General features: G+C 43.2%; 2 protein-coding genes across 2 annotated transcripts; both read left to right on the top strand.

The window, feature by feature from the left end:
• The first annotated feature begins 161 nt into the window (after positions 1-161).
• On the top strand, positions 162-12,628 carry LOC114445137 (uncharacterized). The gene is made up of 18 exons (XM_028420098.1): positions 162-422; positions 555-641; positions 734-1,003; positions 1,175-1,381; positions 1,462-1,737; positions 1,967-2,194; positions 2,277-2,400; positions 2,481-3,387; positions 7,571-7,643; positions 8,957-9,111; positions 9,335-9,629; positions 9,762-9,848; positions 9,941-10,210; positions 10,335-10,541; positions 10,619-10,894; positions 11,202-11,429; positions 11,511-11,634; positions 11,715-12,628. The coding sequence occupies exons 1-18, from the start codon at positions 162-164 to the stop codon at positions 12,626-12,628; spliced, it is 4,989 nt and encodes a 1,662-aa protein (XP_028275899.1).
• Positions 12,629-15,649: 3,021 nt separating this feature from the next.
• Positions 15,650-19,960, top strand: LOC114444946 (extracellular calcium-sensing receptor-like). Its single transcript, XM_028419853.1, has 9 exons — positions 15,650-15,848; positions 16,069-16,363; positions 16,496-16,582; positions 16,677-16,946; positions 17,089-17,295; positions 17,389-17,664; positions 17,981-18,208; positions 18,290-18,413; positions 19,050-19,960. The coding sequence occupies exons 1-9, from the start codon at positions 15,739-15,741 to the stop codon at positions 19,958-19,960; spliced, it is 2,508 nt and encodes an 835-aa protein (XP_028275654.1). The 5' UTR covers positions 15,650-15,738.
• Positions 19,961-21,199: the final 1,239 nt, after the last annotated feature.

The raw sequence follows: 21,199 nt of genomic DNA, 5'->3' as shown, positions 1-21,199 counted from the left end.
TTTTAGCATATTTTGTGTTAATTCTTATCTTTTGAATCCTATTATTTATTGATTAAAATCTATAACAACATGTAAATGTTTTACATTATGTTCTGTTTCTTTGCTAAAATGTGATATTTTGTGTTAGTTTTGATGTTCTAGGATTCAGGCGGGCCCAGACCATGGCCTTTGCTGTTGAGGAGATCAACAGAAACTCTAAGTTGCTGCCTAATCTGAGTCTGGGATACAGTCTGTACGATAACTGCTTCAGCCATGGAATTGGATTCCGTGCAGCCATGTCAATGGCCAGTGGTCAAGAGGAGCACATTGTATTAGATGATAACTGTGTAGGAAGCCCTCCAGTTATAGGGATTGTGGGGGATCCTTCATCCACCCGCTCTATTGCCATCTCCTCTTTCCTAGGTTTGTACAGAGTACCTATGGTAAGTTTGCTGTTTTAATAGTTCTTTCGGATAATGTAGAGCTAATGTTATAATCTGTTGTGAACACTGTTATAGTGGAAGATGTTTAAAGGTTTAGAATATTTTAGAACACACAGTCTGTGTCTTTAACAGGTGAGTTATTTTTCCACGTGCTCCTGCCTGAGTGACCGGCAAAAGTTTCCTTCTTTCTTTAGGACGATCCCAAGTGATGCTTTCCAGGTAAAATCTGCCAAGCCACAAAGAAAAAAGGCTGTGATATGGTTCATTGTGTAGCCTGTTTATCCACTGATGCCTCCTCTTTGTTCACTCAGGTTAGTGCTATGATTCAGATTCTTAAACACTTTGGCTGGACTTGGGTTGGTCTGCTGATCAGTAATGATGATTATGGACTCCATGCTGCTCGATCTTTCCAAAATGACCTGAGTCAGTCTGGTTATAGTTGTCTGGCTTACTTAGAGATTTTGCCATGGGAATATGACCCAGCTGAACAGAGAAGGATTGTGGATGTGATGAAGAAATCTACAGCTCGTGTTGTCATTGCATTTGCACACGACAGTCACATGATTAATCTCATGGAAGAGGTTAGGCTTCATTTTACCTTGATATAATTATTAAGATCGGCATATTATATGTACAAATACATCTACATGTACATGTAAATATGTTGTATGTATTTTTTTAACAGTCGGATAAAACAGGAAAGACCTGAATTAAGTCATGGATTTGTGTATTTTGTATAATTTAATGCACAGCTGGTGAGGCAGAATTTGACAGGCCTGCAGTGGTTGGCCAGTGAAGCCTGGTCAGCAGCAGCTGTTCTGCAGACTCCTCAACTCATGCCGTACCTGGGAGGCACACTAGGCATCGCCATACGTCGAGGAGAGATCCCAGGCCTCAGGGACTTTCTGTTACAAACACGACCTAACATACACCATGACAACAGATATGGAAATAGTTCTGTGAGTGTCTTTTGGTGTCATTTATATTTTAATATTAAACTACTGACAATATTTATTTTATGTTGTTTTTATTGTTTCAGGTGAATCAGTTTTGGGAGTTCACCTTTCAGTGTAGGTTTGCTCCACCTCCAGCAGGTTGGGTGGAGGGTGGGGGAGCACTGTGCACTGGACAGGAAGATCTGGAGACTGTGGAGACAGAGTTCTTGGACACTTCAGACCTCAGGCCAGAATATAATGTTTATAAAGCTGTGTATGCTCTGGCATATGCTCTTGATAACATGCTGCAGTGTGAGCCAGGTAGAGGGCCTTTTAACTGGCACAGCTGTGGCAGTTTGCAAAAGCTGGAGCTATGGCAGGTGTGATATCAGTTTATGCTCCACCTCTGTGTGTACAGCCAGATTAAATCCTGTCCTCTATAATTTTAAATAGCATTAAAACTGTTAGATTTAAAATTGTAAAAGAATGCATAGCAGAAGGCATAAAGGTGTTCACACTAAAAGGTGTACATAAATGAGTTGTACAGGGCAGAATATAATTAATCTATCTTCTCTGGTTTTCCTCTTCTCTTCTTCTGCATTTTGTTAGCTTGTGCACTACTTACAAAAGGTCAATTTCACCACATCGTTTGGAGATCAAGTGTCATTTGATGAAAATGGTGATGCTTTACCAATATATGACATCATGAACTGGCACTGGCTCCCTGATGGAAGAGTTAAAGTTCAGAATGTGGGTGATGTTAAGAGGTCATCATCTGGAGGGGAAGTACTCAAACTCAATGAAGACAGAATCTTCTGGAACTTTGAACTGAAGAAGGTTATCTCAATTTTGTTTCCAAGTTATTCATAATAATGCGTGAAAGTACTTAATTTAACCATTGAGTGTCTTCTTACTGCAGCCACCGCGGTCAGTGTGTAGTGACAGCTGTCCTCCAGGCACCCGCATGGTGAGAAAGAAGGGGGAACCTCAGTGCTGTTTTGACTGCATCTCTTGTTCTGAGGGAAAGATCAGCAATTTGACCAGTAAGTCTTCATGTTTCAGTATTTGTATTTTGTTATCAGTATTTATAGAATGGATCTCTCTACTTCCTTCCTTCTTTCAGACTCCATGGATTGCACCAGTTGTCCAGAAGATTTCTGGTCCAGCCCTCAGCGTGACCACTGTGTTCCTAAAAGGACAGAGTTTCTCTCCTACCATGAGCCTCTGGGAATCTGCCTGACAACTGCCTCATTGCTGGGCACATTTATCTGTGCTGTTGTTTTAGGGATTTTTATCTATCATCGCAGCACACCTATAGTACGGGCCAACAATTCTGAATTGACCTTCCAGCTGTTGCTTTCACTTAAACTCTGTTTCCTGTGTTCACTGCTGTTCATCGGTCGACCCAGACTGTGGACTTGCCAGCTGAGACATGCAGCATTTGGGATCAGCTTTGTGCTTTGTGTCTCATGCATCCTGGTGAAAACCATGGTGGTTCTGGTTGTGTTTAAGGCCTCTAAACCAGGAAGGGAAGCCAGTCTGAAGTGGTTTGGAGCAACGCAGCAGAGAGGAACAGTTCTTCTCCTAACTTTTATTCAGGCAGCAATCTGCACTGCATGGCTTCTTTCTTCCTCTCCAGTTCCACATAAAAACACCCAATACCACAATGACAAGATAGTCTATGAGTGTGTAGTTGGGTCCACTGTTGCTTTTGCAGTGTTACTGGGCTACATCGGCTTGTTGGCCATCCTCAGTTTTCTTATAGCTTTTCTGGCCAGGAATCTTCCAGACAGTTTCAATGAGGCCAAGCTCATCACTTTCAGCATGTTGATCTTCTGTGCTGTGTGGGTGGCCTTTGTTCCTGCTTACATCAGTTCACCAGGCAAACATGCAGATGCAGTGGAGGTATTTGCCATCTTGGCTTCTAGTTTTGGCCTCCTGGGAGTGCTGTTTGGACCCAAATGTTACATCATTTTGCTCAGACCAGAGAGAAACACAAAGAAAGCGATCATGGGTCGAGGAGTCACCAAGTAATAAAAAGTATAGTTATTTAACTTTTTAACTTATTTAACAATTTAACAAAGAAACTCTTAAATGTAAAACCTGCATTTACCTGAATAAATGAACATGATCTGAGTACACATGGATTGTTTGTCATTGCCTGTTTGCAAAATTAATAAACATCTTAAAATATATTTTGTGTGTCATTGGTTGTTTTGCCCGATTTTACACTTAAAAACCTATTGCAATACTCTCAGCTCAAAGTCTGCGCAGATATAATTCATCAAACACTGATGTTTTCACAATAACTACATAATGGTTCTTTAAGGATTTCAAATTTAATAAATAAGGACAATTCTGGTATAATTTAAATCCTAGCATAGATAACCTTTTGACTGCCTTTGTCCTTTATATTGTAGTGATCTGGGGCGTGTGTGTGTGTGTTCAGCCAAGTTCTTAGTTCTCTAGTCCTTTTTGTGTGTGAGATATCTGATGTGTCAACAAGCCTGCAAGTTGCATTACCATGGCAGCGTGACAACGCTTCCAACCAGAGCAACTGCTAACGATGTTAGCTTACATTGTCTTTCAATCCAGTCGTTCTCAAAAATGAAATAATAGTAATCGTTTCCTAAAAAAACGTTTATTAAGGGCCAAATCGCTTAGACAAATCCGTGAATTGTCAGAGCGTCATAACTGTAATTAAATCAGCACGCTTGATTCACTGTGTATCGTTCCATTTAGATTGTCATTTTTTCTTTAAAAACAGAGAACGTGCACTCTTTAGCTAACTGCATATGGGATCGAAAAGAATCATGTTTTTCATATAGTTTGGCTGAGGAAGCGGCCTTTAAGCAACAGATCGTGTACGAACCGTCCCTCAATTATTTCTATTGGCGCTCTTGTCCGTGGTGTCCCTACGAAACTGCCCCGCAGTGATTTTCTATTGAGACCGTTTTCCGTGGTGCCTGCACATAATTTCACTACATTTCGTGTCGGTGCCATGTAATGCAGTCAGAATCAGAATCAGAATCAGAAATACTTTATTGATCTCCGGGGGGAAATTGTTTTCGTTCCAGGTGCTCAATGTATACTCAAAAAAGACAGAAATACAAATAAGGTAAAGTAGTGAGCGTAAAAAATAAAAAATATAAGATAAAAACCTAATAAATTCTAAACATTAATGTACATTCAAGTCAAATCCTGGCAAGTGAAGACTAAAGTCATATATAATACAACTTGTACCATGTGCAGTAAAATCTTGTCTGAATAAATCCAATATGGATAAGATTACAAGACAGTGTGTTCTGATCTCAGAGGGAGGTGTTGTACAGTTTGATGGCCACAGGAAGGAAGGACCTCCTGTGGCGCTCAGTGGTGCATTTAGGAGGGATCAGTCTGGCACTGAACGTACTCCTGCACTTCAGCAGCACGTGGTGTAGAGGATGGAAGCTGTTCTCCAGGATCCCCTGCAGTTTAGACAGCATCCTTCTGTCTGACACTGCTGTCAGGGAGTCCAGCTCCACCCCCACCACATCCCCGGCCCTTCTGATCAGTTTGTTGAGTCTGTTTGTGTCCGCTGCTTTCAGTCTGCTGCCCCAGCACACAACAGCAAACAAAATGGCACTGGCAACCACAGACTCATAGAAAATCCTCAGCATAGTCCGACAGATGTTAAAAGACCGGAGCCTCCTCAGAAAATAGAGGCAGCTCTGGCCCTTCTTGTAGAGGGCTTCAGTATTTTTAGTCCAGTCCAGTTTATTGTCCAACACCACTCCCAGGTATTTGTAATCCTCCACAATGTCCACACTCTGCCCACCCATGGAAACTGGAGCTGCGAGTGTCTTGGTCCTCCTCAGGTCCACAACCAGCTCCCTGGTCTTTGCCACATTGAGCAGCAGATGGTTCTGCTCGCACCATGTAACAAAGTTGTCAACCACAGTCCTGTACTCAGACTCTCCACCTTTGCTGATACAACCCACTATGGCAGAGTCATCAGAAAACTTCTGAAGGTGACATGACTCTGTCTGGTAGCTGAAGTCAGAGGTTTAGAGCATGAAGAGAAAGGGAGAGAGGACTGTCCCTTGTGGGGCTCAGGTGCTGCTGACCACTGTATCAGACAAACACCGCTGCATCCGCACATACTGTGGTCTACCAGTTAGATAATCCACAATCCATGACACAAGGGGGAGCTCTACCTGCATCGCTGTCAGTTTCTCACCCAGGAGAGCCGGCTTGATGGTGTTGAAGGCACTGGAGAAGTCAAAAAACATGACTCTCACAGTGCTCGCTGGCTTGTCCAGGTGGGTGTAGACCCGGTTCAGCAGGTAGATGATGGCATCCTCAACTCCCAGCTGGGGCTGGTAGGCGAACTGGAGAGGGTCCAGGTGAGGCCTAACAGTAGGCCGGAGCTGTTCCAGAATGAGTCTCCCCAGGGTCTTCATGATGTGTGACGTCAGTGCCACTGGTCGGTAGTCCGAAGAACCACTGGGCCGCGGTGTCTTCGGCACCGGCACTATGCAGGACGTCTTCCACAGCACAGGGACCCGCTGGAGACTCAGGCTCATGATGAAGACCCGGTGAAGCACTCCACAGAGCTGGTCAGCACAGTCTTTGAGGACCCGAGGGCTAACACCATCAGGTCCAGCAGCCTTGCTGGTGGGGAGTTTGCTCAGCTGTCTTCCAACCTGCAGAGGTGTGAAGAGTGGAGACTGAGAGTGCGGAGGAGGGGAGTGCACAGACAGAAGAGGGCCATTAGAGGAGGTGATTGGAGGTGGGGGTGGGGGGCCATTGTAGGAGATGGAGGCGTCAAGAGGGGGGAGGGGAGGGAGCAGTGCAGGTTCCAAACCAGGAGACTCAGCGTGGACCGGGACCGCAGTGTCAAATCTGTTAAAGAACAGGTTTAATTCATTGGTCCTTTCCACGCTACCATCAACCCCTCTGGTAGCTGGTCTGAAACCTGTGATGGTCCTCATGCCACTCCAGACCTCCCTCATGTTGTTCTGCTGGAGCTTCCACTCCAGCTTCCTCCAATATGTCCAGTGTTACCAATATGCCTATGTCAAGTATTTCTGTGAGATCAGGTTGGATGTGTGCATGTGCAGTGATTAGTTGAGGAGAGGTGGGGAGGGGTACTCCTGTGAATTGTGGGAGTTGTTCTGTTAAATGAGAGACCGGTAAAACTCAGTTTGCTTACATCACCTCCACACAACTTGTTAAGTGCAAGCTGGTAGGAGATATTCGCCATTACTGTTGTGTTTAATAATGTCTAGTTCTGGGGAAACCTTCAGCCAGCCAGTGCCTTGCATCTGGTTCATTACATTGGTGTCAGAAGTGACTTTAGACCTTTGGAAGTTAATGTGCCACAGCTTACTCAGGTGGTGCGAGATTGAAGATGGAAGAAGAGGAGGATGCATGCGGGTGATCAGAGGAAACATTTAGAAAGTTCCCCGGAGCACCACACAAGGCAAAGGTACAACTGAAAGTGGACCTGGCGGAGATGGCCAGAGTTACAGGTGTTTCACCCATAGCTGGATGCCGTCCCAAAGGTGCCCCAGCCATGTGTGCATCGCAGGCCATCGTTCGGAATGTAAACAGACATGGCATCGCCCATCTCAGTGCAACTGGCCCCTGTGTGAAAACACTCAAATATGCAGACTGGGAGGTTTTCCATGCCCAATTCAAAAACCTGGCAAAGGCAGAGGGGTAGAGAACAGAGACTAAAGCACCGTAGTTAGATGCCTAACAGATGAAGCCTTGTCATGTTTGCTGCTGCTGAGTGAGAAGGACAGATGTGATTATGGTGCCTTAGTGGGAATCTTTCAGAGGCACCTTGGACAATATCTGCAGCCTGAGCTGCTTCATAATGAACTGAGCAACCGGTGCAGGAAACTAGAGGAACTTCTGCGGATGTTGGTGAACCTGACCAGACGGGCATATTCACACGTCCACCTATGTGCAGAGTGAGCTAACACTGAAAGGTTCATCAGAGCCTTCCTTCCTATTGTGTTGCAGATACAGGTGCAGCTACAGCACCCCCGGAAGCTGCAGGCAGCCTTGGAGATGGTGAAGGAGAGGGAGATTTTGTGAGGTGTAACTGCTGGCAACAGTGGGAGGGCAGACCCAGCCTGGTGAGGGTAGCTACAGACTGTTCCCAAGGGAAGGAAAGGCCAGCCTGGGTGTCAGAGTTGACCGAGATAAGGGCTGTGACTGCAGACCACACACCAGTCACGCCCTGGTTCCTGGCAGCCTGGACCCTTGCCAGGGAGTGCTGGAGAGCATCGTGAAGGCAGGGAACCTTCTCAGTGACCGCATAGAGGGGGATATGTGGACCGGTGCTTCTATCCCCTGGTCTCAGAAGTAGATGCAAACCTAGAGCTGATTGTTGCTGTGGGACGCACATGGGCGGGCTACTCTGGCTACATTCCAGCCACTGTTTACTAGGGGTCCTGCACTGCACAGGGGGGCACTGGGTCGACAGACCTATCGGCAGTGAGAGAGATCTAACTGTGCCAACTCTAACTGATGGTGAAATTTAAGGACAGACTTGCATGGAGCAATTAGGATGTAGGAAGGATGTGTCTGAGCATGCGATTGACTCGGGGGATACGCAGCCAATCAAATGTTGTCCACTGCGTCTGCCCCTGTCCTGCCAACAAGCATGTGATGCTGCAGTGGAGAAGATGTTGAGAGCGGCCATCACTGACCCGTCTGCCAGTCCCTGGGCTACAATGGTTGTCATGGCAACTGGCTGGAGGTGTTGCTCAGACTACAGGCCATTGAATGCTGTGACCAAGAAGGACTCTTTCGCAAATAGATGAAACACTGGACCTGGTGGTCCTCGTGGTTCTCCTATTTGGACCTACACAGTGGATATTACCAGGTCCTAGTGAATTGAGGGAGTTATTCTGTTGAGTGAGAGACTGGTAAAACTCAGTTTGTTTACATTGTCTCGCAGGACTTTAAGTATGAGAGTATGTTAGGAGACAGTTGTGTTTAATAAAGTCCCATTCTGGGGAAACATTTAGCCAGCCAGTGCTTCGCCAATGGATCATTTCAATATTATAAATACAAATATGTAAGACAATACACTGTGTAACATTGGCATTTATGAGACATGACTTCATACAACACAAGGTGTTATTCTTCAATTTAACAAGATCCTCTTGGGTTTGGAATACAGAAAACAGATTTGGTCAAACACATTGCATTTTAACACACATGCACATACTGCATGTGTCTAATAACCCACAGTGATTTTGGAAATAAAATGAGTATAGATAAACATAAAATGAACCCATCAGTATCAACTTCTTCAACAACTCACACAACACAACACAAATATGTTTGCAACCTTATTTGTTGTTATTTTAATTCTGCCTTTGTGGTTACTGAAATGATTTTCGGCCCTGCCCCTGCTTCTTCTTCTGCTCTGATAGGTGGCATTCAAGAATAAACCATACTGCAAGTCAATAAAAGAGGATGAAAAATCAGACTGGACTCAGCAGATGGAGCTACATGTGGAAAGTCATGCAGGCACACATCAACCTGCATTGGCTTGTGTTGTACTTCTGCTTTTCTTCTACTGCACCGTCTGCTCAGTTTTCCTCCTCTTGTCAGTTGCAGGGACAATTTCATTTAAATGGGATACACAAAGCTGGAGACATGGTTCTTGGTGGATTGTTTCAAATCCACTTCTTCCCTGTCTTTCCTGATTTGTCTTTCACATCAGAGCCACAGCAGCCCTCTTGTCATGGGTGAGTATAGCAGAGAACCAGTAAACATGTTTACCAAGAGTAAAATATGTTTTTATTAATCAGACATTATGTTGTGTACTAATGACATGTTAGGTGTTTTTTTGTATATTGTGTGTTTATACTATGCTTTTAAATCCTATTATTCCTTGATTACAACCTCTAACAACATGTAACTGTTTTACTATATTCTGTTTCTTTGCTAAAATGTGATATTTTCTGTTAGTTTTGATGTTCTAGGATTCAGGCGGGCGCAGACCATGGCCTTTGCTGTTGAAGAGATCAACAGAAACTCTGAGTTGCTGCCTAATCTGAGTCTGGGATACAGTCTGTACGATACCTGCTTCAGCCTTGGAATTGGGTTCCGTGCAGCCATGTCAATGTCCAGTGGTCAAGAGGAGCACATTGTATTAGATGATAACTGTGTAGGAAGCCCTCCAGTTATAGGGATTGTGGGGGATTCTTCATCCACCCGCTCTATTGCAATCTCCTCTGTCCTAGGTTTGTACAGAGTACCTATGGTAAGTTTGCTGCTTTAATATTTCTCTTGGATAATGTTGAGCTAATATTATACTTTGTTGTGAACACTGTTATGGTGGAAGATAACTAAAGGTTTAGAATATTTTAGAACATACAGTCTGTGTCTTTAACAGGTGAGTTATTTTTCCACATGCTCCTGCCTGAGTGACCGGCAAAAGTTTCCTTCTTTCTTTAGAACGATCCCAAGTGATGCTTTCCAGGTAAAATCTGTCAAGCCACAAAGATAAAAGGTTGTCATATGGTTCATTATGTAGCCTGTTTATCCACTGATGCCTCCTCTTTGTTCACTCAGGTTAGTGCTGTGATTCAGATTCTTAAACACTTTGGCTGGACTTGGGTTGGTCTGCTGATCAGTGATGATGATTATGGACTCCACGCTGCTCGATCTTTCCAAAATGACCTGAGTCAGTCTGGTTATGGTTGTCTGGCATACTTAGAGATTTTGCCCTGGGGCTATGACCCAGCTGAACAGAGAAGGATTGTGGAGTTGATGAAGAAATCTACAGCTCGTGTGGTCATTGTGTTTGCACATGACAGTCACATGATTAACCTTATGGAAGAGGTTGGACTCTATTTAGAAGTTATAGAACTTAATGTCTTAATTAAGATTAGCATACTACATGTCCATATACATATGCTGTATGTGTTTTAATGGATTTGTATATTTTGTATAATTTAATGCACAGGTGGTGAGGCAGAATGTGACAGGTCTGCAGTGGATGGCAAGTGAAGCCTGGACAGCATCTGCGGTGCTACAGACTCCTCGCCTCATGCCGTACCTGGGAGGCACACTGGGCATCGCCATACGCAGAGGAGAGATCCCAGGCCTCAGGGACTTCCTGTTAAAAACACGACCTAACATACACCATGACAACAGATATGGAAATAGCTCTGTGAGTGTCTTTTAGTGTCATTTTTTTAATATTAAAATACTGACAATATTTATAACATGTTGTTTTTAATGTTTCAGGTGAATCAGTTTTGGGAGTTCACCTTTCAGTGTAGGTTTGCTCCACCTCCAGCAGGTTGGGTAGAGGGTGGGGGAGCACTGTGCACTGGACAGGAAGATCTGGAGACTGTGGAGACAGAGTTGTTGGACACTTCAGATCTCAGGCCAGAATACAATATTTATAAAGCTGTGTATGCTCTGGCATATGCTCTTGACGACATACTGCACTGTGAGCCAGGGAGAGGGCCTTTTAACAAGCACAGCTGTGGCAGTTTGCAAAAGCTGGAGCTGTGGCAGGTGTGATACCAGTTTATGCTCCACCTCTATGTGTACGGCCAGTTTAAATCCTGCCCTCTATAATTTATTAAAGAATAGCATTATACCTGTTAGATTTAAAAGGAGTACATGAATGCATAGCAGAGGGCCTAAAGGAATTCACCGATATAACATTATATGTTTATATAAAATATTATTATTATTATTATTGTTGTTGTTGTTGTTGTTGTTGTTATTATGTCAAGTGGTGTAGAGTGATGAAAACTGAGATCGACCATGTATGTTTCCATTTTTGTTTTTTCTCTTCTCTTCATCTGCATTTTGTTAGCTTGTGCATTACTTACAAAAGGTCAACTTCACCACATCGTTTGGAGATCAAGTGTCATTTGATGAAAATGGTGATGCTTTACCAATATATGACATCATGAACTGGCAGTGGCTCCCTGATGGAAGAATTAAGGTTCAGAATGTGGGGGATGTTAAGAGGTCAGCAGCTGGAGGGGAAGTACTCAAACTCAATGAAGATAGAATCTTCTGGAACTTTGAACCCATGAAGGTTATCTTACATGTCTTCCAAAAGAATACGTTAGTATTAAGTAAATAAGCAACACAACAGATGAGTGTCTTCTTCCTGCAGCCACCGCAGTCAGTGTGTAGTGACAGCTGTCCTCCTGGCACCCGCATGGTGAGAAAGAAGGGGGAACCTGAGTGCTGTTTTGACTGCATCCCTTGTTCTGAGGGAAAGATCAGCAATAAGACCAGTGAGTCTTCATGTTTCAGTATTTGTATTTTGTTCTCAATGTATATAGTATGGATCTCTCTACTTTCTCCCTTCTTTCAGACTCCATGGAGTGCACCAGTTGTCAAGAAGATTTCTGGTCCAGCCCCCAGCGTGACCACTGTGTTCCTAAGAAGACAGAGTTCCTCTCCTACCATGAGCCTCTGGGTATCTGCCTGACAACTGCCTCATTGCTGGGCACATTTATCTGTGCTGTTGTTTTAGGGATCTTTATCCATCATCGCAGCACACCTATAGTACGGGCCAACAATTCTGAACTGACCTTCCAGCTGTTGCTGTCACTGAAACTCTGTTTCCTGTGTTCACTGCTGTTCATCGGTCGACCCAGACTGTGGACCTGCCAGCTGAGACATGCAGCATTTGGGATCAGCTTTGTGCTTTGTGTCTCATGCATCCTGGTGAAAACCATGGTGGTCCTGGTTGTTTTTAAGGCCTCTAAACCAGGAGGTGAATCCAGTCTGAAGTGGTTTGGAGCAACGCAGCAGAGAGGAACAGTTCTTCTCCTAACTTTTATTCAGGCAGCAATCTGCACTGCATGGCTTCTTTCTTCCTCTCCAGCTCCACATAAAAACACCCAATACCACAATGACAAGATAGTCTATGAATGTGTAGTTGGGTCCACTGTTGGTTTTGCAGTGTTACTGGGTTACATCGGCTTGTTGGCCATCCTCAGTTTTCTTATAGCTTTTCTGGCCAGGAATCTTCCAGACAGTTTCAATGAGGCCAAGCTCATCACTTTCAGCATGTTGATCTTCTGTGCTGTGTGGGTGGCCTTTGTTCCTGCTTACATCAGCTCACCAGGCAAACATGCAGATGCAGTGGAGGTATTTGCTATCCTGGCTTCCAGTTTTGGCCTCTTGGGGGCGCTGTTTGGACCCAAATGTTACATCATTCTGCTCAGGCCAGAGAGGAACACAAAGAAAGCGATCATGGGTCGAGGAGTCACCAAGCAATAAATGTATATTTATTTAACCTGTATTTTAAATTTATTCAACAGTTCATGAAATAAACTCTTAAATGTAAAACCTGCATTTTCCTGAATAAACAAACACGATATGAGTAAACACATTTGTTTCATTGTTTGTCATTGCCTGTTGTGTCTAATTACACGTGTAGCACCCCATCACTCCACATTAGACCAGTTTCCATACACTCACCCTAAGCTATAGTGAGGGGGCGATTGGTTTCAGCATGTCAGGTAGCTATCTGGCATATGGGCGATACGGCTTGAAAATAAATTCTCAGATGTTTTCACGTAAAACCCGATTTACGGTTTTAATCCGTTTTTTCCCCCACTTTCTTTAAAGCAAAAAACCCACAAACATTTTAAAAATGATTCTCTCAATGTAAGCAGTTTTTTTATTGGGTGTCTCTCTCTCATGGCTCTGTTAGCCAGTGGGGTGTTGAAATAATCAAAGAAAACATCTTGAAGTTAAAACTGACAATGTGTTACATTTTCAGCATACTCTTAACTTGTTCTTGGCATCTAGTCAAGTATGTGTCATTTGGCAGACTGTGGGCATCAAGTGAAGAGAGAGGCTGGTAAATGTATGATAATGAAATGCAATAAAAAAATGGGAAATCACTATTTTAACTGATAATACTATCTGATAGTATGCAAGTTTTTAGTTTAATGTTAATCAGCCTGTGATTGATGGATCTACTTATGTTAGCAGACACTAGCTAACTAGTTAGTTAACTATTGAGCTAGAGCACCAGCATCATGATTGAAGGACATGATAGAAACACAGCACGCAGCATCCAATCTAAACACCACCCACTGGAGCATAAGTTGGGTGTCATCAGGACACTACAACACCAGGCAAAAACAATGCCCACAAAGACAGGAGGAAAAACTAGGAGCAAAAACAAATAAACTCAGCTCTCAGAGCATGTTGCTACCCAAACTGGGCCCTAATGAAAGTGGGCAAAAGGAAAGAACAACGGACAGCCCAACCAGAAAGAACCACGTCGAAAAACATTGTCATCCTATATATATCAAGAGTTTCTGAAAAACTCAGAAGGATTTTCAACAATCAAACCCAGCTCCTCCGTGAGACAAAACTTCCAGGGAAAGACAGAGCAATGTAGTACATGCAGTTCAGTGCAGTGAGGAATGCTCTGATCTTTATATTGGTAACATCCTACACAAAAGGATGTCACACACAGGAGAGCTGCATCCTCAGGACAGGACTCAGCAGTTCACCTACACCTTAAAGACAGTGGTCACTCCTTTGAGGATAAGAATGTCCACTTTCTAGACAGAGAGGACAGGTAGTTTGATTGAGGAGTCAAAAAAGCCATCTATGACCCCTTTCACACTGGGGAAATCAATCCGTCTAGAGCGGGATTCGGTCCATATTTGCATATATCCGGATAGTGTTGTTGTGAGTGTGAACAACTCACACATGTGCACACATGGTCCTACCACGGCCTGAATGGACTATGTATATTACGAGGCGCCACCTACCGGTTTGGAAGACAACAAACAAGCAGGATTAAGCCAGATTAGGCGTGGACAAGCTTGTGTGATTTGAAAATAGGTCTGAACGTATCCATCTAAAAGGCTATCTAGATTTAATCCCACTCTAGCTGGATTGACTTTCTCCAGTGTGAATGGGGCGAAATTGGAAAACCTGTTTAAAACTCTATCTGTTCATCTCTTCCTAGGAGGGTTCACCCCCAATAAAACAAATAAATGAAACCAAAACAAAACAAATGAAAATAAAGTCCCATTCCCATACTACCTAACTCCATTTTCTTTACTTTTAGCATTTTTACAAATTTTTTCTCTAAATTATGTTAAACATTCAACCTTATCATTTCATTTACTGTTTAAAATGTCAGGGTTTGTGTAACGGAGCGGACACAATGCAGAGCAGTCTTTATTGTATGCCAGAAGGGCTCAAGAAAAAACACAAAAACTCAAAATCACACGTTACGTGGCAAAAGGCCAAGCAGGACAAAGGCAGAGTTCCTCCAGGGCGAAGGCAAAATCAAATCACACAGAGACAAAGCATAGCGTAGCAAGACATCTGGAGAAAGAATGGCATAGACACATTCCCCACGAGACGAGACAAACTAGCACCGAGTGCAGGGAGGACGCAAACCATATACAAAGGGATCAGGGTAGACAACTAGACGCAGGTGAGACACATGAGGGAGGAGCAGGTAATCACCGGGAGGAGGAGGGAGAAGACAAGGAGAGGGAAGTCAAGACACCTGAAACGAGAAGGGGGGTCAGTGACGCAATACAACCACAATTACCAAAATAAAACAGGAAGTAACACAAATTAACACAAACCAATTTCAAAACAAAAGCCCTGTTGTGTATTTGGGATTAGGTTGGTGGTGTTTTTGTGGTTTGGGTTGCTGTTTGTTCCTCCCTCCTGTAGGGGGCTCTCTGTTCTACTGGAACCCTGACATAAAAACCCAATCATATTTTCATCATGTTGATGAAGATTCTCAGTCATCCAGGTCATCATACGTAGAGAAGATCTTTTATCGACTCATCAGAAATCTAATTCTAACTGATGCCTATCAAAATATTTGTTTTCACAGTGCTACATACAGGTGAACACACATATAGCAATACTCTCAACTCATAGTCTACATTGACGAAATTGATGAAACACTAATGTTTCCACAGAAATTACTATATGGTGCTTTAAGGATTTCAAGTTTAATACATAAGGAGGCAAAATGTGATTTACTTTTAATCCTAGCATAGAAAATGTTTTGCCTAACTTTCTTCTTTATTATGAATATAACAATGTTATTTGTCAATTAATTTTGCCTTTGTGTTTGCTGAAATGATTCTCGGCCCTGCCCCTGCTTCTTCTTCTTCTGCCCTGATGGGTGGCATTCAAGAATAAACAATACTGCAAGTCGATAAAAGAGGGTGACAAAGCAGACTGGACTCAGCAGATGGAGTTACATGGGTAAAGTCATGCAGTCACGCATCAACCTGCTTTTGCTTGTATTGTACTTCTGCTTTTCTTCTGCTGCATCGTCTCCTCAGTTTTCCTCCTTTTGTCAGTTGCAGGGACAGTTTCATTTAAATGGGATGCACAAAGCTGGAGACGTGGTTCTTGGTGGATTGTTTCAATATAACTTTTTTTCTGTCTTTCCTGATTTGTCTTTCACATCAGAGCCAGAGCAGCCCTCTTGTCATGGGTGAGTCTCAGAGAACCAGTAAACATGATTACTATGAGTAAAATATGTTTTTATTAACCAGACATTATGTTGTTTACTCATAACATGTTAGGTGTTTCTTGTATATTGTGTGTTTATACTTTTCATTTAAATCCTATTATTTCTTGATTTGAATCTATAACAACATGTAAATGTTTTACATTATATTCTGTTATTTGCTAAAATGTGATATTTTTGTCAGGTTTGATGTTCTAGGATTCAGGCGGGCCCAGACCATGGCCTTTGCTGTTGAAGAGATCAACAGAAACTCTAAGTTGCTGCCTAATCTGAGTCTGGGGTACAGTCTGTATGATAACTGCTTTAATCATGGAATTGGATTCCGTGCAGCCTTATCTTTAACCAGTGGTCAAGAGGAGCACATTGTATTAGATGATAACTGTGTAGGAAGCCCTCCAGTTATAGGGATTGTGGGCGATCCTTCATCCACCCGCTCTATTGCCATCTCCTCTGTCCTAGGCTTGTACAGAGTACCTATGGTAAATTTGCTGCTTTAATATTTCTCTTGGATAATGTCGAGCTGATGTCATAGTTTGTTGTGAACACTGTTAGGGTGGAAGATGTCTAAAGGTTTAGAATATTTTAGAACATACAGTCTGTGTCTTTAACAGGTGAGTTATTTTGCCACGTGCTCCTGCCTGAGTGACCGGCAAAAGTTTCCTTCTTTCTTTAGGACGATCCCAAGTGATGCTTTCCAGGTAAAAATCTGTTAAGCCACAAAGAAAAAAAAGCTGTGATATGGTTCATTGTGTAGCCTGTTTATCCACTGATGCCTCCTCTTTGTTCATTCAGGTTAGTGCTATGATTCAGATTATTAAACACTTTGGCTGGACTTGGGTTGGTCTGCTGATCAGTGATGATGATTATGGACTCCACGCTGCTCGATCTTTCCAAAATGACCTGAGTCAGTCTGGAGATGGTTGTCTGGCTTACTTAGAGGTTTTGCCCTGGGGCTATGACCCAGCTGAACAGAGGAGAATTGTGGATGTGATGAAGAAATCTACAGCTCGTGTGGTCATTGCATTTGCACATGACAGTCACATGATTAATCTCATAGAAGAGGTTAGGCTTCAAATTGTACTTCATTTTAACTTGATATAATTATTAAGATTAGCATACTTGTGTATTCATGTACATATGCTAACTATTTTAAAGACATGCATAAAGTCATGGATTTGTATATTTTGTATAATTTAATGCACAGGTGGTGAGGCAGAATGTGACAGGACTACAGTGGATTGCCTGTGAGGCCTGGACAGCAGCAGCTGTTCTGCAGCTTCCTCGCCTCATGCCGTACCTGGGAGGCACACTAGGCATTGCCATACGTCGAGGAGAGATCCCAGGCCTCAGGGAGTTCCTGTTACAAACACGACCTAACATACACCATGACAATAGATATGGAAATAGCTCTGTGAGTGTCTTTTAGGTCATTTATTTTTTAATATTAAACTACTGATAATATGTATAAATATAACATAAATATATGTTGTTTTTAATGTTTCAGGTGAATCAGTTTTGGGAGTTCACCTTTCCGTGTAGGTTTGCTCCACCTCCAGCAGGTTGGGTGGAGGGTGGGGGAGCACTGTGTACTGGACAGGAAGATCTGGAGACTGTGGAGACAGAGTTCTTGGACACTACAGACCTCAGGCCAGAATACAATGTTTATAAAGCTGTGTATGCTCTGGCATATGCTCTTGATGACATGCTGCAGTGTGAGCCAGGGAGAGGGCCTTTTAACGGGCACAGCTGTGGCAGTTTGCAAAAGCTGGAGCTATGGCAGGTGTGATACCAGTTTATGCTCCACCTCTGTGTGTACGGCCAGTTTAAACCCTGCCCTCTATAATATCTTAAAGTATAGCATTATACTTCTTAGATTTAATAGGAGTAAATGAATGCATACCAGGGGTTAGAAAAAAAATTCATTGAAGCAACATTATATGTGTACATATACATTAGTGCAGTGATATAAATTGTCATCACTGCACTTACATGTCCAGAGGTGTAGCATGATGAATACTGAGAACGACCATGTATAAGTTTCCAATTTTAATCTGTCCTCTCTGGTTTTTCTCTTCTCTTCTTCTGCATTTTGTCAGCTTGTGCACTACTTACAAAAGGTCAACTTCACCACATCATTTGGAGATCAAGTGTCATTTGATGAAAATGGTGATGCTTTACCAATATATGACATTATGAACTGGCAGTGGCTCACTGATGGAAGAATTAAAGTTCAGAATGTGGGTGATGTTAAAAGGTCAGCATCTGGAGTAGAAGTACTCAAACTCAATGAAGACAGAATCTTCTGGAACTTTGAACCCAAGAAGGTTATCTTATTTTGTTTCCAAGTTATTCAAAATAATGCGTGAAAGTACTTCATATAACCATTGAGTGTCTTCTTCCTCCAGCCACCGCGGTCAGTGTGTAGTGACAGCTGTCCTCCAGGCACCCGCATGGTGAGAAAGAAGGGAGAACCTGAGTGCTGTTTTGACTGCATCCCTTGTTCTGAGGGAAAGATCAGCAATAAGACCAGTGAGTCTTCATGTTTCAGTATTTGTATTTTGTTCTCACTATATATAGTATGGATCTTTCTGTCAGTTCATTTGTTGGCAGACACAAATGCAGGACAATAGTCAGACAGCTAGGAAAAAACAAGGTCCTTTAATACAGTTAGGGGTTCGGTACACAGAAAGGCAATCAGCGATGGCAAAGGCACAAAAGGATCAGGCAAACACGGTGGTCAAAAGAAGCTGGGTCATACACCAGAACACTGAGACAAAGTTAGGCTAAGGCTAGGAATATTTGAAGGAAAAAAACGGAATCCACAAAGGAACTCTGCTTGGAAGGCTGGTACACTGTGAAAACTCACAAGAAGAACTGGCAACATGTGGAGGGGAGACGCACTATATTCAGAAGGAAGGGAAAGACAGTGAGACACATTAGAGCGGACATTAGAGCGGACATTAGAGCGGAGCAGGTAATCACTGTAAGGAGGAGGGAGCACACAAGGAAGGGGAAGTCAAGACACCTGAAATGAGAGGGAGAGCAGTGAATACAAAAGCAGGAAGTAACATGAACTAGAACTAATAAGAAAACAACAGAACTACAAAATAAAAGCCCTAGCTCAGGCTGAAACCCTGACACTCTCTACTTTCTCCCTTCTTTCAGACTCCATTGATTGCACCAGTTGTCCAGAAGATTTCTGGTCCAGCCCTCAGCATGACCACTGTGTTCCTAAGAGGACAGAGTTCCTCTCCTACCATGAGCCTCTGGGAATCTGCCTGACAACTGCCTCATTGCTGGGCACATTTATCTGTGCTGTTGTTTTAGGGATCTTTATCCATCATCGCAGCACACCTATAGTAAGGGCCAATAATTCTGAACTGACCTTCCAGCTGTTGCTGTCACTCAAACTCTGTTTCCTGTGTTCACTGCTGTTCATCGGTCGACCCAGACTGTGGACTTGCCAGCTGAGACATGCTGCATTTGGGATCAGCTTTGTGCTTTGTGTCTCATGCATCCTGGTGAAAACCATGGTGGTCCTGGCTGTGTTCAGGGCATCAAGACCAGGAGGGGAAGCCAGCCTGAAATGGTTTGGTGCTATGCAGCAGAGAGGAACAGTTCTGCTCCTAACTTTTATTCAGGCAGGAATCTGCACTGCATGGCTTCTTTCTTCCTCCCCAGCTCCACATAAAAACACCCAATACCACAATGACAAAATAGTCTATGAGTGTGTAGTTGGGTCCACTGTTGCTTTTGCAGTGTTACTGGGTTACATCGGCTTGTTGGCCATCCTCAGTTTTCTTACAGCTTTTCTGGCCAGGAATCTTCCAGACAGTTTCAATGAGGCCAAGCTCATCACTTTCAGCATGTTGATCTTCTGTGCTGTGTGGGTGGCCTTTGTTCCTGCTTACATCAGCTCACCGGGCAAACATGCAGATGCAGTGGAGGTATTTGCCATCCTGGCTTCCAGTTTTGGCCTCTTGGGGGCGCTGTTTGGACCCAAATGTTACATCATTCTGCTGAGACCAGAGAGAAACACAAAGAAAGCGATCATGGGTCGAGGAGTCACCAAGTAATAAAAAGTATAGTAATCTAAGTTGTATTCAATGTTTCATGGAAGAAACTGCAAAACCTGTATTTACCTGAATAAATTAACATGATATGAATAAACACGTTAAAAAGTGTTTCATTGTTTGTCATTAACTGTTTTTCCTGATTACACATGTAGCACCCCACCACTCCACCTGAGATTAGGCTGTACACACTCACCTTCAGCTATAGTGACGGGGTGCTTGGGTTAAGAAAGTCAGATCACTTTAAATACACAATACAGTCGTCCCTCGTAACCCCCATGATAAACGAGGGTCCACTGTACTCTAGTCTGCAATAATTGGCTTTTGTGCTTTCACAAAACCTTGACTTACTGTTTCCGTGTGCCATGTGCCTTTTCCGTTCAGGGACATAACACTGGGCCCTGGTGAAAGTGGGCAAAGGGAAAGAACAGTCGATAGCCCAACCAGACTGCAATTCAGTGCAGTGAAGAAAGCTCTGATCTTTATATTGGTAAAAATAAATAACCACTACACAAAACGATGTCACACCACAGGACAGCCACCTCCTCAGGACAGGACTCAGCAGTTCACCTGCACCTTAACGATGCACCCTGGACAGGTCACCAGTTCATCGCAGGGCAACATACAGACAGACAATCATTCACACGCACACCTACGGGCAATTTAGTGACCAATTTATGTAACAAGCAGGTCTTTAGAATATGGGAGGAAGCCAGAGCACCCAGAGAAAACTAACACAGGCACAGGGAAAAAGGCCCCAATCAGAATCGAACCGGGAACCTTCTTGCTGTGGGCCACAGCACCGCCCCAGTGGTCACTTCTTTGAGAAAAGAAGAGTTAGCGAGATAACAATCTGCATTTTAGACAAAGAGGACAGATGGTTTGAATGAGTCAAAGAAGACATCTGTGTGAAACTGGAAAACCTGTTTACAACCTCTGTCCTCACCCCCGATTCAAATCATAACAATGTGCTGTTAACTAGTTCTGCACTGAACATTAACCAACAAGAGGGATCTTAATCATGTGAGTTCCTCCAAGGTCCAACCACAGAGGTCCTGAGCACATAAAAACACAGATTCCCCACCAGTACAGCAGCAGAGCCGAAGAAGCCACTCAGAGAGTGAAGAAATGCCTCAATTTAAACTTTTGGACAATAAATGATATATTTACCTGTATATCTCACCAGCTTAATGGCATTTAGAAATTTTCCCAAAATATTGTGAAGTATACAAGGTTATTTAC

This window comes from Parambassis ranga, chromosome 13, assembly GCF_900634625.1.
Source record: "Parambassis ranga chromosome 13, fParRan2.1, whole genome shotgun sequence".
NCBI classification, from domain to species: Eukaryota; Metazoa; Chordata; class Actinopteri; family Ambassidae; genus Parambassis; species Parambassis ranga.
This window is presented reverse-complemented; position numbering and strand designations above follow the sequence as displayed.

Bases quoted from the DNA above. Each gene is read 5' to 3' on its own strand.
- LOC114445137 (XM_028420098.1), top strand. From the start codon at position 162: ATGGCCTTTGCTGTTGAGGAGATCAACAGAAACTCTAAGTTGCTGCCT. The intron at 1,382-1,461 runs GTGAGTGTCTTT...TTATTGTTTCAG, and splicing joins ACAGATATGGAAATAGTTCT to GTGAATCAGTTTTGGGAGTT. The intron at 11,635-11,714 runs GTGAGTCTTCAT...CCCTTCTTTCAG, and splicing joins AAAGATCAGCAATAAGACCA to ACTCCATGGAGTGCACCAGT.
- LOC114444946 (XM_028419853.1), top strand. From the start codon at position 15,739: ATGCACAAAGCTGGAGACGTGGTTCTTGGTGGATTGTTTCAATATAAC. The intron at 15,849-16,068 runs GTGAGTCTCAGA...TATTTTTGTCAG, and splicing joins GAGCAGCCCTCTTGTCATGG to GTTTGATGTTCTAGGATTCA. The intron at 18,414-19,049 runs GTGAGTCTTCAT...CCCTTCTTTCAG, and splicing joins AAAGATCAGCAATAAGACCA to ACTCCATTGATTGCACCAGT.